At 28.7% G+C, this 16666-nt stretch overlaps 1 protein-coding gene across 6 annotated transcripts in view; it reads right to left on the bottom strand.

The window, feature by feature from the left end:
- LOC100199090 (uncharacterized) overlaps positions 1 to 16666 on the bottom strand; it is a 195786-nt gene that overhangs the window by 109030 nt on the left and 70090 nt on the right. For all 6 annotated transcript variants that reach the window (XR_010640305.1, XM_065804174.1, XM_065804175.1 and 3 more), the window contains exons 9-10: positions 15484 to 15751; positions 226 to 1428 (exon numbers count right to left, since the gene is read on the bottom strand). Coding sequence is in view for 5 of the 6 variants with exons in the window: in XM_065804174.1 (XP_065660246.1) it covers positions 226 to 1428; positions 15484 to 15751 (1471 nt within the window). In the remaining variant the exon portion in view is untranslated. The remainder of the gene's footprint in view (positions 1 to 225; positions 1429 to 15483; positions 15752 to 16666) is intronic.

The following is a 16666-nucleotide window of genomic DNA, read 5'->3' as shown; positions in this document are numbered from 1 at the left end:
ACATAGTTATTCATATTTAATCAAAATAAAACATATTTATAAACATAATTAATGATAGTTACTTAAAATAACAGAATTAATCAAAATAACATAATTATAAATATAATTAATACAAACAACATAATTGTAAACAAAATTATTATAACAGAATAATATATTTATAATAAATATAATAATTCATAATTAATTAAAAGAAAACATAATTGTAAACATAATTAATCATACGTAACAGTAACGGTGGGAAGATCTTTACTGACAAAAAAAAGTTCTTGAGTGAAACAACTTGTCTTGTTTATCTTATTCAAATCTACATCTGTTCCAGCAAACTTTGTTCCACAAACTTCAAAATGATAACTTATCCCTTCTAAAAACTGTTGTGTATTATAACTTATATATGGGCTAAAAAAAGGGATACTAATCCAGGTTGGACTAAAGCAAGTGTTACTTTGATATGTCAAATTTAAAAGTTTAAAATTCTCCATAACTTCTAAAGCATATGAAAAATTTGCAGCAATTTTACATTTCCATTCAAAAGTAATATTTTGTACCCCAATGGTTGAATCATCTGGATCGTAACTAGACATTGCACTTAATGTAAAATTTTGGTAAAAACTGTTATTTTCATTTATTATTTTGTATGCAATAGAATTTAAAAATCCATTCTCAATATTAACATACAATGGTGAAAGCATCACATTCAAGTATGCAGCATATGCATTAACATACCCACCATAGTTAAATATCATTGTAAATACATAAAGACCAATATCAAGCGATCTTTTCATGATTCTAAAAATAACTCTTTGTTGAGATTGGGTTACTATAGTTACAACATCTTGGTTTGTTATAGATTTTTCAGAATAACTTGTAAGGTTCCATTGAAAACTGTAATCTTCTTGTTTACATAAAGGATTAATATTTTCAACATAAGCAGTTAAATCTACCCCAACACTCCAAATCACAGCCATTGGATTTGATAGAGTTCCATAATAAAAACTAACTTCTGGTGCAGAACAGTTTTTTACCTGTACTGAAAACAAGTAGCTCAATGTCTGAAAATAACTCCTAGATGTTACAGAAATATTGTATTTACTTTCTTTTGTATAGATATGATGAGCTAGAAATGAAATAGGATTAAAGTTCATTGTCTGATTATTAAATGTGAAAGAACCATCTCCCCAATCAATTGAGTATAGCAAATATGATCCTCTATATTGATGTATGTTTAGTTTTAGACTTTTGTTGACTGATAATAGAACATGCCCATTTACTGGAATAATAGGTATTGCTTTCACATTTAATGGAGACATTGAGCAAAAAACTGTTACATTTGTCGAATTTGATAAAAGTGCATTGGAAATTTTTAACCCATATGCAAAACTATTTGCAGCAAAAGCAGTAATTGTAAACTTTTTGCAATCAGAATACCTAAAAATAAATAATTTGAATTATTTACAAAGCATTCACAATATTTTCTGATAAACTTGAAAATGGTACAAACTTTTTCTTACTTTATTTACCTCCCTGAGAAAAAAAGGGCCATGCAATTGAGAAGCAGTTTTTTTCTTAATTATTATTTATTTTTACTCAAATGTTGTTAAAAATAAATTCTAAAAAGTAGGTTTAATCATTCTTTTGAAATTGAAAACAGAAATATACAAAACAGAAAAAAAAGCTCTTTTCTGTAAGAAATATATAAGCCAAAATTATATAAGGCAATATTGATAAGTTGATTAATAGTATTACATTTAAATTCTTTAAATAAATTTGATTTCAAGCAAAAATTTGGTTTAATTAAAAAATTGATTTAAAAGAGAATTCAAAAACAAATTAACATTTAAAATCTCAAATTTACATTTAAAACTATTAAACTTACATTTAAAGTTATTAAATTTTATTTACCATTATGTTACTTCATGTTCTTTCAGTGTCTGCATATCTTATATATATATATATATATATATATATATATATATATATATATATATATATATATATATATATATATATATATATATATATATATATATATATATATATATATATATATTTGTCAGTGTAGCCTATCCCTATCCCTATCCCTATCCCAATCCCTATCCCTATTTCTATCCCTATTCCTAAGGCAGCTCTCTATTGTCTTTCAAATACAATTTTAAATGTATTAAAATATGATTAAACATCAGCGAAATTTATTAGTACTTTTTTATTTTATTAGTAAACGCATATTTTATTGTGTTTATTTTATTAGTATTTTATTAGCACTTTTGAGTAGTCAACATGTTAGTGGAGTGACGAAGTTCTAAACAGGAGATTTTTAATAGGAGACATAAAGCATCAAATCACCGGTTTGAATCTTTCCTCTAATAAACAAGTACTGGCAGTATTGTTCCATAATATTCATAAAGTGAGTTTAAGTGTCAATGAAAATGTAAATCTTACTATTTGTGAGTGTATTATTTACTGGGAAAAGGCGCGTATACCGTAAAAACTTGCAGAAAAAGAAAAAAAAAGTACACTTTAGAATCATTGAGGAGGAAAAGCAACATGCTAAATATTATGATTCATTGGCTCCATCGACATCATCTTATGAACCACCATCGATATCATCTTATAAACCATAACAAAAAAACTCATCTTCTGATTCTTATAAAACAGATTTTCAAGAAAATAGACCCTACCTAAGTGAAGCTTCCTCTTCGCCCAATAAACTTGTATGCATAAAAACTTCATAACTCTAAAGTTAGTTGCGCGTTAGATAGATGTCAGTTAAGTGTGAGAGATTCTGCATATATAATTTAAGCTACTATTGGAGCACTTGGGCGTAACATGGATGACTTTTCTATAAGCAAGTCCTCAATCCAGAGAATTCGTACAGAAATGCAAAATGAATGGGCAGAAGCTGTAAAAGTTAATTTTCAAAACAATACCCTGAATATGGTAACTGTTCACTGGGTTGGCAAAAGATTGCCAGCTCTAGATTCACCTAAATTTAAAGAAGAACGCCTTCTGATAGTTACTTTATATGATGATAACAAATACTTTGATATGATGATAACAAATAAGATATGATGATAACAAATACTTTATATGATGATAACAAATACTGTGCCAAAATTGAACAGCTCATTAGGATGCCAACAGGCACAGGCTGTTTGGAGTGCCATTATTAAATGGAATCTTGAGGACAGAGTGCAGATTCTCTGTTGTGATACTACTGCCTCAAATAGAAGCTGTAATAATGGTGCATGTGTGCTTCTAAAACAAAAACTGAATAGAGAAAGCATTTTTTGTTGCTGTTATCACATCTACGAACTAGTATTAAAAAGTGTGTTTGAATCGAAAATCAGCCAAGTAATTATAAGTCCAGACATTTCGTTGTTTACGAAGTTCTGAGAAAACTGAAAAAATGTTGATGCTGAAAAAATACAAATCTATGCAAAAAAGCTATTTTGTTTAAACGTTTCAGAAATAAATATGCTGCCAGAATTCTACCAATTTGAATTGACTAAAAAACTAGCTAGAGTTGACTATCAGGAATTAATTTGGCTTTCAATAAAATTTTTTGGTGGAGATACAAAGAAGAAACTTAAGATTTGGCCTCTAAGCGCTATGCACCAATCTCAGCGGATGTTTAAAGCTATTTATTTGTTAAAAATATCATTAATAAGCTCACAATTCAGAATTTAAAACAAAGGATAACACAGCTCTGTTGGATGTATGTCTGTTTATCATGACATCCTACATCAAACTCTGGGTCTTATGCATTTTATCAGTAAAAGCACCTTATTAGAACTTTAACTTTTTGAAGTCCATGAAAGAATACAAAGCAATAGACAAAAGTATTTCCAAAGCAGCTTTACAGAAGTTTTGCCAGCATTTATGGTATTAGACAGATGAAAATCTGTTTTGTCTTTATTTGTAGATGATACTGATCAAGAAACTTAAGTGAAAATGGTTGCTAACTTAGCTAAAGAAAACCCATCAGTTTATGATAAACATTACAAAAAACTTTTTGGCCCACTTTTTGGTATATCTTTTATGTAAATTATGTTTAGATTTTCTTCTATAGTTTACGATTGATCCTTTTGTTTTATTTTCAGAGAAAAATATCGATGACTTTGTCTCTGTCAAAAGCAAATTCCTATTTAATTGATTCAAAATTGATGACAGTTTTTTTGAAGAAGTGCCCCTCTTTATGGTCAAATGATGATTCGTTCCAAAAAGCTAAAAAAAAGCTATTGACTCTAAGAACAGTTAGTGATACTGTAGAATGAATGGTTAAATCAATGCAAGACTTTCATGGCCTAATTACTGTTGAGTAAAGAAGCAAAAGCAATTTTTATTACGTTGCGTACAAGAACACAGAAACATATATCCTGATTGTAAAAAAAATACTTTAAAAAGAAAATATAACGAATAATGTGTCTTTTACTATAAATACATAATAAATATTATGTGTTTTATTTAATGAATATAAATGTTAAACTCTACAATATCCATACTAATTTTTCAACTTAAACTTTGACGTCAAGTTGGCATGGGTTATCGTTATCCAATCTCAATAATATTTAATATACATTTATTTAAATAAAATGAGTATATCATTTGAAGACAACACAGGTAAAACCACAGATGTCCACTTTTTAAAAATTTCAACTTTATATATTTTTATGATATTTTAGTACAAAGCTATTTTAACTTAAAAAGTCATAACAAAAAAAGGTAATTTTTAAGGTTCTATGGTCATTTTTAAAAAAAGGCAATTTTAAAACAACCACTGTTGTCCAATGTTTACTATGTAAAAAACACAGTTGTCCAAGTTATTTATAACTTAACCAATAATAATGAAAGTATATGGTTGTATACTACAATGTTTTACCATCTACCTTTAACACAATAAGTGCTCTAAAAAGTTACAAGCTAAGGTGGTTTATGAGTTGATGAAATTTACAACAGAAAAATCACAAATGTCCAAAATGAGTGACATGTTTTCAAATAAACACTGTGAACGAATATTTCTTGTTTTTAGCAGAAAGACTGCATTTATATATTGTGTTAGGACTAAAATGTCATAAAAATATACTTTCAATTAAATACATTATCAATCAACTGATATCTGATGTCACTAAACACTAAAATTCTTTTTTATCAAAGTGTGAAAAATTTGACATCTGTGGTCTTACCTTGTGGTCTGCATTTAGTAATGAGATAATCATACAAAAACTTTTAAAATGATACATTTTCAATACTTAGGCTTTTAGTACCAAAAACAATGTTACTGGTAAACATTATTTAATTTTTTTAATTTATCTTTTGTAAACAAAGTTCAGCTTTTGGTATTAATTGACTTTTTTTTTTTTAAAAAAAAAAGCAGATTTTAAGTCAAAGTATCAAATATGTATAATGGTATCATTACTATGTTCTCTAGCAACTATGGTACTCTTTGATTCATTCTTCAGGAAAAAAAAACATCTTGTAAACAGTTTTTAAGTATCAAAAGTATCATTGTACCCCTAATTAAAAAAATAAAAAAATATATATATATATAAACTAGTGAAATGCCGGGTACCCGTTTTGGACCCAGGGACCCGGTAATTTGGCTGTTTTCCCGGGTACCCGGAATAGGCCATTTTTCCCAGGTACCCGGCACCGAGTATCTTGAAAGAAATTTTTAATAAACATTTTCCTTAAATGCTGTAACATTATGTTTGAATGGTACTTTGAATTATGTCATAATATTATTAACAGGATTGCTTTTAGTTTTAACTTTAACCAAACTTTTTGATATAAATGTTATGGAGTCAATTGTGGTCCACAAAGACCTATTTACTCAATATAGAGGGATCTCACTTAAAATAAATTTTTTCATTTTATTCACACTAAGGTTGAGAAGGTCTACTACTTTTTTTTTTTGTGCAACTTTCTGTCTCTTAATCTTTTATTTTCCATGACATAACTTTTGATTAATTAGCGCATATAAGCAATTATTTAGCAATAAATTACAAAAAAATATAAATTATATATAATATTACAGTTATAAAACAAAATTTTGTTAACCTGAACACTATTTTTTGAAGTTGATAGAGTTAATTTTAATTTTAAAGCTCTCTTGATGATTTTGGCATTCACGACGTAAGACGGCAGGTTAGGGACCGTCCATAAAGTACGTATGCTCAGATGCGGGAGAAGGGGTCTGCAAGTGGCATAAATGAGATGGGAGGCAGGGGTTAATCAAAAAAATAAGGAGACACTAAATCAAAAAAATGTCATAAAATGTTGGGTAGGTAGGTTAAAAGCATAGGTACTTTTAGGGAGAAGGAGGGTACTCAAAAAAACTTATATCAAAATCTGGGGAAAGAGGGGGAGGTCAAAATAAAAGTGTACGTACTTTATGGACAACCCCTTGTTCCAAATATTAACAACTTAATAACCATTATTTTAAATTAAGAAACTTGATTTATTTAGGCAAACTTATTCAGTGCAAATTAATCAGCGTTATTTTGTGAAAAAACAATTCAGCGATTTCTCAAGCTTTTATTCCACCTTTTTGGACAATATGGACTCGGGCCGGGTACCCGAACTTAGACCTGGTTTTTTCTTCTGGGTTCCTGAATTCGGTGACTCAGCATAAACTGGTTTTGGCACATCTCTAATATAAAATACATTCCATAATTATTTAAATGACCTAAACTATATTTAAATAATGCTTTAATTGTTTTTTATTAACTTTTCTTTTTTTGCATTATTTACCGGCATAATTAAGATAATTTAATAAATATAAAATTATTTTAATTAAAATACTTTGATAAGAATCATTAAAATAATTATGCTAAAGTGAGCAAAACTACATAAATAATGGAACATCAATAGTTTTAAATCTTTGGTATCAAGAGAAGGTTGTTTGTCCAAAATAAAATTGTTTAATCTATGACAAAACAGTTTTAATTAACGACTGTGAAATATGGTTGATGTAGAGTTAAGGTGTGGGACTGTTTTGTTCAGAATACTACAGGTGACATATAAAAGTAGAATTGACAAAAGTGGTTTATTGGGACATAAAATTGAATTTAACAAATTCAATAAGTTATTAATTAGAATAACAGAAAATTGTAAAGCAGTTGTTGTCACTAAGGTTGACTAAATAGGCAAGTATATTATAAATCAACCATATGGGACTTTTTATTAACTTTGTTCAACCCTTAATTCTTTGTCTACAAGACAGTATCTGGGCAAATTTAACGTCTGCCAAAGATGATTATTTCTATCAGAATACCGTCTTTAGCATTTACATAACTAAGAGCTTCAAGGCAGGATATTTTCTCAGCCTTAAGTCAGATTTAGCATTTCTTAGCCTTGCATAGAAAAGCAAATTATAGGCAAGACATGGGACAGGTTGAAATATCTATAACATGTTATCAATAGCAAGGTGATCATGATGATAAGGAGTTTGATCAAAAATGGTTAGAATAACTTCCATAAAAGTACTATGCCAAGTTGCTTCAGAGATTTTAAATATACATTTAGAAAAACATTTTACTAAAGGAGATACTAGTAACTATGGTGAACAACCTGTTATATAACTGTATTCACAAGGTATTCACTGATCAAACATATCAGAGTTTCAGAGAAAATGCAAACATAGGTTAAGTAACTTACAGATGAACTAACACTGCGCTAGAAGTTCACACAAAACACAAACATAAATGAAGTAATCTACTGGTAAGTAAACACCTTTATAAAACATAGTTACAAAAACATTTCAACCTCATTTAAAAACACATAAACATCATATAAAACATCATTGTATAAACATATATTTATTATAACTTACAAGTGACCTAACACCAGAGGTTTATATTTACATCATATATCTTTTATAGCTTGTTTAGTCTATTTTTGCTTATATTTATAGCATACAGCGTTTTTTTAAAAAAAAGGAAAAATTGAAGAATAATGAAAGAAAAGATTGCTGCCCCATGCAAAACCCTCAAATGATGTAGCAGAACTCTGCTGGGTGTCAGTCAATGTATGTGCTGAAGCCCCTGACAGCAGGCTATTTCATTGTGACGTGAGAGTGCTCATCTAAACTAGCAATTTAAGTTATGCTTTTAAATATATATATATATATATATATATATAATATATATATATATATATATATATATATATATACATATATATATATATATATACATATATATATATATAAATACATATATATATATATATATATATATATATATATATATATATATATATATATATATATATATATATATATATAATGTATATATATGTATACATATATTTATACATTATGCAAACAAAATATTAAAATTTTAGCCTATTGTTAGTTAGAAAGTAGAAAAATAAAAACCCTCTGAGATATGTAAGTGTGTATTGATAAAGATATCAGTTGGCATACCCAATCATGTTTTTTAGTATGAAAGAGTTGTTGCCCAATATTTCCTAAAAATAATTGCTTGCATGTCCTTGCATAGGTTGGACAAACATCGGGCCAATGTCAGAAGCGTTGGACAATTTTAAGTGCAAATGCATAAAAGCTTAAGCATTGAAATGTTTTCCGGTCATTTTAGAAGCTGTTATAGTACAACTTTTTAATTGAGAATTTTATTTTTTTGGTTTGTTAATAATTGTTATTAATTTAAGGTGTAATATCAGATCATTATAAAAACATGTTGCAAGCATGCATATTTTTAACGAGAGATTCATATTTTTAAACAAATATATACTTTTTAATTTCTCTTTAAAATAAGGGTTCACTTAAGTAATATGTAACTTTAGCTTTATAGTTAAAAATTATGTAGCTGTGTTTATGTACTTAATAACTACATAGTTTATACATTATTTTCAAGCATTTTCATACAAAATTAGAATAACAATTTTGTTAAATTTTTATCCATATGAATTTCTTATAAGTTTTAGTTCATTTTAAGTTTTTGCAAAAAAGTTTTAAAGATTTTATTTTAAAACATAAAAATCACAAGAATCACGAGAATCAAAAGCAGAAGTGGTTTTAAAAAAACTCAAAAAGATTGAATCACAAGAAGAAGTGATAGTAAGAGAATTGGAAAAGATTGAATCACATGAAGAAGTGGTTTTGAGAAGATATACCACTAATAGTTTGTTGTAGAGCAAAAAGGTATCATTATTTAATCATTAAAAACATGGATAAAATACTTAGTTTCGTACTTGTGTGATTCGAAGAGTTTCGTTTACTGTATTATAAACCAACATTCAATATGAGAAAGTAATTCAATAATCCAAGTTTGCGTACACATGTATATGCAAGTCCAATGAACCATTTTATAACTCTGCATTACCTTCTTTTAAGTCTATTTTGAGTTTGTAATGTAAACACATGTGGGAAGTATAATTCTATAAATGTTTCATAAAACATTTAGATGGCTTTTGTTATTGTGCATTTTCAAGCTAAAAATTTTGTTGCTAATGTGCCATCAACTTGGGTTGCAGGAGAATTCAACTTATGTTATTGCTGCTCTTATTATGCATCTAGATTAGAGACAGAAGTTAAAGAGAGAGAAAAATCAACAATTAGAGAAAAATCAAAAAGGTTGGAAACAGATACTTATAAGCTTATGTAAAAATTTACTTATATAAAAAAGATATATAACTATCTTTAGACAGGGATACTTATTACTACTAACTTCTATTCAATAATATTCCTTCTATATTTAATTTATTATCTTCTATATATAATAATCTTTTTCCTTTCTTTTAGTTATTAATAAAAAAGTAAATCTTCAAGCGCCATATCTAGTTTGATTGATTAAAAAAAAAAAGTTTCCCTGCTTGTAAACAAGCTTAAATCTTTTTAATAATTCTTCATCAAATGCTATTCAATAAATAAATAACTATTTGTAAAGTACTTAAAAACAAGTTTGATGCATTGAAAAGATACCAGATAACAGAATTTGTTAGTAAATGCTTGTTTACCAAACTTCCTGCATTATTATTCCTATTCTGCATTGATTATAAAAGTACGTATTTTTTTCTATGTTATTTTATACTTACATAATTATTTACTAAATGAATATTTTATGCCAACATTGGGAAAACATTGAGACAACAGTTAACTACAACGTCATGCCCACTTTCCATTTGACGTTAAATCAACAATGGGCTAATCAATTTTTCAACTTCAACTTAAACATTCGACTATATGAAGACTTTTATTTATTTGCTATTTTTTCATTTAGAGAAAAACTTGATTTATAACTTGTTTAACAGATATTGAAGAAATAAAAAAAAAACAAATAGTTAATTGGGTTTAATTATACGTCTTTGTGGGATTTTTATAATAAGTTAATTTCTTTTCTTATTTACTTAAACATAATTTTAAATCATGTTCTAAACGCAGATAATTGACGTGTAATACTGATTCTAATTTTTTCAGCTTTGATTTATTTTTACTATATTGCTATTTAGGATATGCTTTTTTTAGGCAAAAGCTAAGAAAAGCCAACTCCAACTTGAAGCACCGTCTGCCTTAGGGCTATTGGTTGCATAATGGCTAGAGATTGTGTCTCAATAAAAATACTCATAGTGGGCAGAAGTTAAAAACATCCAGTAACTGTCTTGTAAAAGGCCACATAGGCAAGGACTTAAGGGGTAAGCCGATTCTATCTGTAGACCAGCCTCGCAACCCCTCTTCATCTATTAGGCTGGCGCAGATTTATTTTTAACACATTCATTCCAGTTTAGAATGTTGAAGGCTGGATCTTCTTGACTCAATGCATAGGTTTTGCTTGTGTCTCTGTTTTTATGACTATGCAACTCATTCTATTTTCTCCTAATTAGGGGACAGCTCTGAAACTCAGTTTAAGGGTTCTGAGGACGGCTGGTAGTCAGGTTTCCCAAATTATATGGTAGCTCTTAGAGAGGTTGATTCCATCAGCAGCTGAAAAATATCAAAGTATTAACAGTCCCGAGCTGCACATGGATGGTGTCCCTGTTTGTACTTTTGGTGTGCATTGCAAAGACCAAATATGGAGCCCTTTTTTACAGCTTAGGGTTTGTTAATAGGAATGAGGCAATTGCTTGTGTTCTGAATACTATCTATGCTTTGAGTCAAGTTCTTAAACAAATTTAAAAATGAATAAAGTACTTACAACTACAAAACACAAAAAACCATTGTCATCACCAAGATCTCTAAACCTATCATTCATTAATATTCGTGGTCATCGAAAAAACTTTTTTTCTGTTGAGTCTTATCTCTTGCAAAGTTCACCAGACCTACTTGCCCTTTGTCAGACTAATTTGAGTTCAGCTGTCTCATCTTGTGATCTTAGTGTTGATGGTTATCTTCCTTTAATTCGTAAAGACTCCAATAGCAACATGCTTGGCCAGGGCATTTAAATTCGAAAGAATTCACCCATTTGTCATGAAACTAGGTTTGAATCCAAAGACTAATTTTTTATGAGCTTTCGTTTAGCAACACTTCACTCTAGCGCCTTTCTCTTTATTCTATATCTCTCTCCTACATCTCAAGACTGCGTTCTATTTAATGCTATTTCTGACCCAATTGATCGAGCCCCTTCTCTTTATCTTTCAGCCAAAATCATTGTTGCTGGAGACTTAAATGCTTATCACACTGAATGGCTTGGCTCTTGTGTCATTGATTCTGCAGGCATAAAAACCCACTACTTTTGCCTTTTAAAATCCCTAACTCAAATAGTCAACTTTCCAACTCGCATTCCAAACAACCCAAATCATTTACCTTCTCTACTCAACTTATGTCTTGTTTCTGATCCTAGTCAGTGCTCAGTTTCTCCACATTCACCCTAAGATGCTTCTGATCAAAGTTTGATCCTTCTAAAATTATTATCTCATTCTTCTCCATCCTCTGAATCCCCCTATCACTGCATCTCTTTCAACTACCTTAAAGCTGACTGGGATACTTTCCATGATTTTCTTCGTGATTAGCCTTGGGTAAAAATCTTTTGTTTTCCTGTTGACAAATGCGCTTCTTACATAACATTGTGAATTCAGTCAGGCATGGAATCTTTTATTCCCACTTGATATTTCCAGGTCAAGCCTCACTCTCCTCCATGGTTATCTTCACATTGTGTTGGTGCGATTGCTAATCAAAACCATTAATTCCATGTCTATCAGCAAATCAATTCAGAAAACAGACGTCTGTTTATTACTGCTAGAAACCATTGTAAAAAGTTTTGTCTAACACCAAAGCGCGTTATTCTCAAGTCATGAAATCTCGTAATTCTTTACAAAAACTAGGCTCTCATGACGACTGGAGAATCTTTAATAGTCTCAGTAATAAGGGAAAATCTTACATTCCACCTCTCTTGCAATGTTTAGACTCTGTCACCCCACCTAAAGACAAAGCTGAATTGATTGCTAAGAATATTTTATCAATATCATCTCTTGGTTCTACTTATTGCGTTCTACCAGATTTAGCTGACAAACAGGTTGATCCATGACTTGACATTCGTCTCACTTCAGCTTCTGTATCTAAAGTGAATTACTGCTTAGACTCTTCTAAAGGTTGTGGCCTGGACAACATCCTGTTATAGTTTTGCAGGAGTGTTCTCCAGAGCTGTCGTCCATACTTTCAAAACTATTCAACAAGTGCTTATCTGCTTATACCTGCTTGAAAGTGTCATCTGTTATCCCTCTTTTTGATAGGAGTTTTGAAGGGATGGCAGTTAGGCGATCTGATTTGCCTAACTGCCAACCCAACAGTCTTCTTGCTATCATAAGCATGGTTTTTTAATCTTAATTAACAAACATTTAATTTCTCTTCTTAAATCTAATAACTTACTTTCTGTTCATCAATATGGATTTCGATCTTCTCAAACTTCAGCTGATTTGCTAACAGCAATAACTGATAGGTTTTATTGCGTATTAGATAAAGGTGGAGAGGTTAAAGCAATCGACATTTCTAAAGCTTTTTCTTGACATTTCTAAAACTTTTGATATAGTTTGGTATGCTGGTCTTCTCCAAACGTCCTCTTCATCTTCAGGTACATCTTTAAGATTATTAAATCCTTCCTTTCCAATCATAGTATAAAAGTTCTCCTCGATGAACAGCATTCTTCTTCTTATTCTGTAAATTCAAAGGTTCGTTAATATTTAATCTCTGGCCCTATACTCTTTATAAATTTTATTAACAATCTTACAGATATTCCAACATCTAAGGTGGCATTGTTTGCTGATGATGCTACCATTTATTTTTGCCGTGAAAAGAAGCCAACACTCTCTGATTGCTTAAAGAGGGCATTTGAGCTTGAAAGGATCTCACTTTTGCTACAGCATGAGGCTCATAGTGGCTGGAAAACTTTAATTCAGATCAAACTCAATTTTTTTCAGGCAATTGTTACTGTAATACGTTAGATCTTCCTATATTTATGAACAGTAATGTACTCCATGAGTCATCTACCCTTCATCTTTTAGGATTACCTCTTACTTTCGATCTTTCTTGGAAACCATATATTAAATCCATTGCAGAATTAGCATCTGTATTGCAAAATTAGCATCTGCTTAGGTTGCATCTTTTTATCGAGCTCGACACTTTCTTACTCCGGATTCTATTTTCTTTCTCTATAAATCTTAAATCTGGCCTTTTATGGAATACTGTTGCTATATCTGGGTGGGATCTTCTAATGATGCCCATTCTCTTTTATATAAGGTGCAAAAACGCATTGTAAATATAGTTGGACCTGCTCTTGCATCCATCCTGCAACCATTATCACATCATCGTAATGTTACTTCTCTTTCTCTTTTCTACAAATACAATAATGAGCTAGCGTCTCTCGTGCCATCTACCGAAAATTCATTCTCTTGTTAATTGTCATTCAATTAAATCTCATTCTTTTTCTGACTGTTCCTTAGTGCTCCAGAACTCTTATTTGTCTAATTTTTTTCCTCGAACATCAGTTCTTTGGAATTTGCTTCCTTCATCTTGCTTTCCTGATTCATATAATTTGCAACTTTTTCAATTGTCTATCAATCATTATATTGTTTTGCAATCTTCATTTTTTCTCTTCCAGTAACTTTCAACTCTATATAGTGGTTGGAAGCGAAGATGTTTAGAAAAAAAAAAAGAAAATTGCATATAGCTTTATGCGTTTGTCATTTAATATTTTGATATTTAACTTGATGCATATATATTTTTAATTTAAATGTATTTAACTATTCAGCACAATAACTTTGGATTTTTCAAAGAAACCTTTTTAGTCTGGACAATGTAATAAAATTGGGTAAAGAATTATTAAGTTTTTGGCAGCATTAAACACATGTATTGATGTGATGAAAACTTTACACATACATACACACATGTATTAATGTTTGTATATATATATATATATATATATATATATATATATATATAGATATATATATATGTATATACATATATATACATATATATATATATATATATATGTATATACATATATATACATATATATATATATATATATATGTATATATATATATATATATATATATATATATATATATATATATATATATATACATATATATATATATATTTATATATATGTATGTACATATATGTATATATGTAGGCATATATGTATGTATGTATGTATATATATACATATACATATATGTGTATATATATATATACATATATATATATACATATATATATATATATATATATATATATATATATATACATATATATACATATATATAAAGAAGTGTAAAGAAAAGAATTTAAATTTTAGAGTTTCTCTGAGGAGATGTTAAATCTTCGGATTCGTAAGGATAATGATAATAAGGAAAATAAAGACAAACAGAATGTTTATGTTTAAACAGGTATGCTTGTATGAACATTTTAATGTAATTATAAATATTATGACAAAATTTGATTTTCCTCTGTATTATAAATTTAAAGTTTGATTTTTGATCACCATTATTGTTTGATCTTTATTTATCAGTATCAAAGTTTTTGCAAACATATTTGGAGAAAAAAATTAATTAATTTAATTAATGCAGCACCTTTAAGAAACATTACAAAAAATTAAATTAAAACTGTTAAGTATTATATTGGGCAGACAGTAATATTCAATGCTTGCCAAATATAATTTAAGCCGACATTAGGTAAAACTGAGCCATCGTTTGGCTACGACGTCTTGCCAACTACCAAATTGACATTGAGCTAACATTGATTACCAACCATCTGCCATTAAATTTTTCAACTTTAACTTGATGTTCACCTAACATTTGTGTGCCAGCTGGGGTATTTATGCATATATTGCTTATATATGGTGAACCATAATAGCCATGTATGTTGCAGAGAAATTTTAAAGAAATAGATTGTGCACAAGAAATGTGAAACAAAAATTTCTTGATTACTATGCTATTAAATTAAACTATGAATTGTTATATTTTTATACATCATATTTTACCTAGTTATAAAATTACATATTTTATAAAACATTAAATATTTACCTATGCAAGGCTGTGTATGTGAAACCCTTCGCATCATTGGCATCTACATTTTTTATATGCATTTGTGGGGTACCATCACCGAAGTCAATTGTCAAATTTACATTACTACCATTGTATACTGTTACATTTAATATGAAAGTATGATCTTGTAGTAAATTTTTTTCAACAAACAAAATTAGACTATTTATTCCAGACAAAACAGAAATTTTAATAGATGTATTTAGAGAGCTTAACTTGTTGGCTGCTGTCAAATATACAGTGAAGTCACCTAAAACAATATAATTTGATTAAAAACAAAGAAAAAAAAGGTAGAAAGGATTTTTATCTAAGGATTTAATAAAATACATAAGAAAATATAACAAGTCTAGATATGAGTTAAAATTTGAATAAATATTACCCCAACCATAAATCTTACTACCCCAACCATAAATCTTAATACCGAAACCATAAACCGCACTTTACCAAAACCTTTAGTACATATAGCTATACCTTTATCTACAAAAAAGAGCCTGTGTATGTTTTAAAGAAATTAACAATAAATAAAGCATAATTTTATAGTCTTAAAATACAACTTACACATATTTCAGTATAATCAAACTCACAGTTAATAAATGTATTGAAAGCACTGCTTATTTTCACAATAAAGCTATTTCAACAACCCCAAGGCATAGATTATTGTCACCTTTTAATCCTATAACTTCAAAACAGACACCCTATAAATCAAAAATGCTCTGCTAGGAATAGTTAAACGCAGGTCTCTAAGGCACCTTTTAGGTTTGAAACATGTATTTCTTGCTCACAAAGCAACAACTCTGTCATTACTTCTAAAATGCCATTCTTATCGTATATATTTCTCACTTATTATATATGCTGTTGACAATTTTTTTTTTTTTTTTTTATTGTTATTATTTTTATTGTTATTATTATTGTTATTATTATATGTTTTATTGTTATTATTTTTATTGTTATTATTGTTTATTTTAAAATCTGCTTTAGCGTCTAATTTATAATGCAGTAATGGTTTCAAATGAAATATTGCTGCATTTGTAACATTTTATTAAACATTTTCAGGTATATAAATTAAATGCAAGGACTATTATATAAATGTAAAATACATATTATTACAAATATGATTATGAATTTAAATTAAAGAATTATATATTTATATCATTTCAGTACATAT

Source organism: Hydra vulgaris, chromosome 08 (genome assembly GCF_038396675.1).
Source record: "Hydra vulgaris chromosome 08, alternate assembly HydraT2T_AEP".
NCBI lineage: Eukaryota > Metazoa > Cnidaria > Hydrozoa > Anthoathecata > Hydridae > Hydra > Hydra vulgaris.
This window is presented reverse-complemented; position numbering and strand designations above follow the sequence as displayed.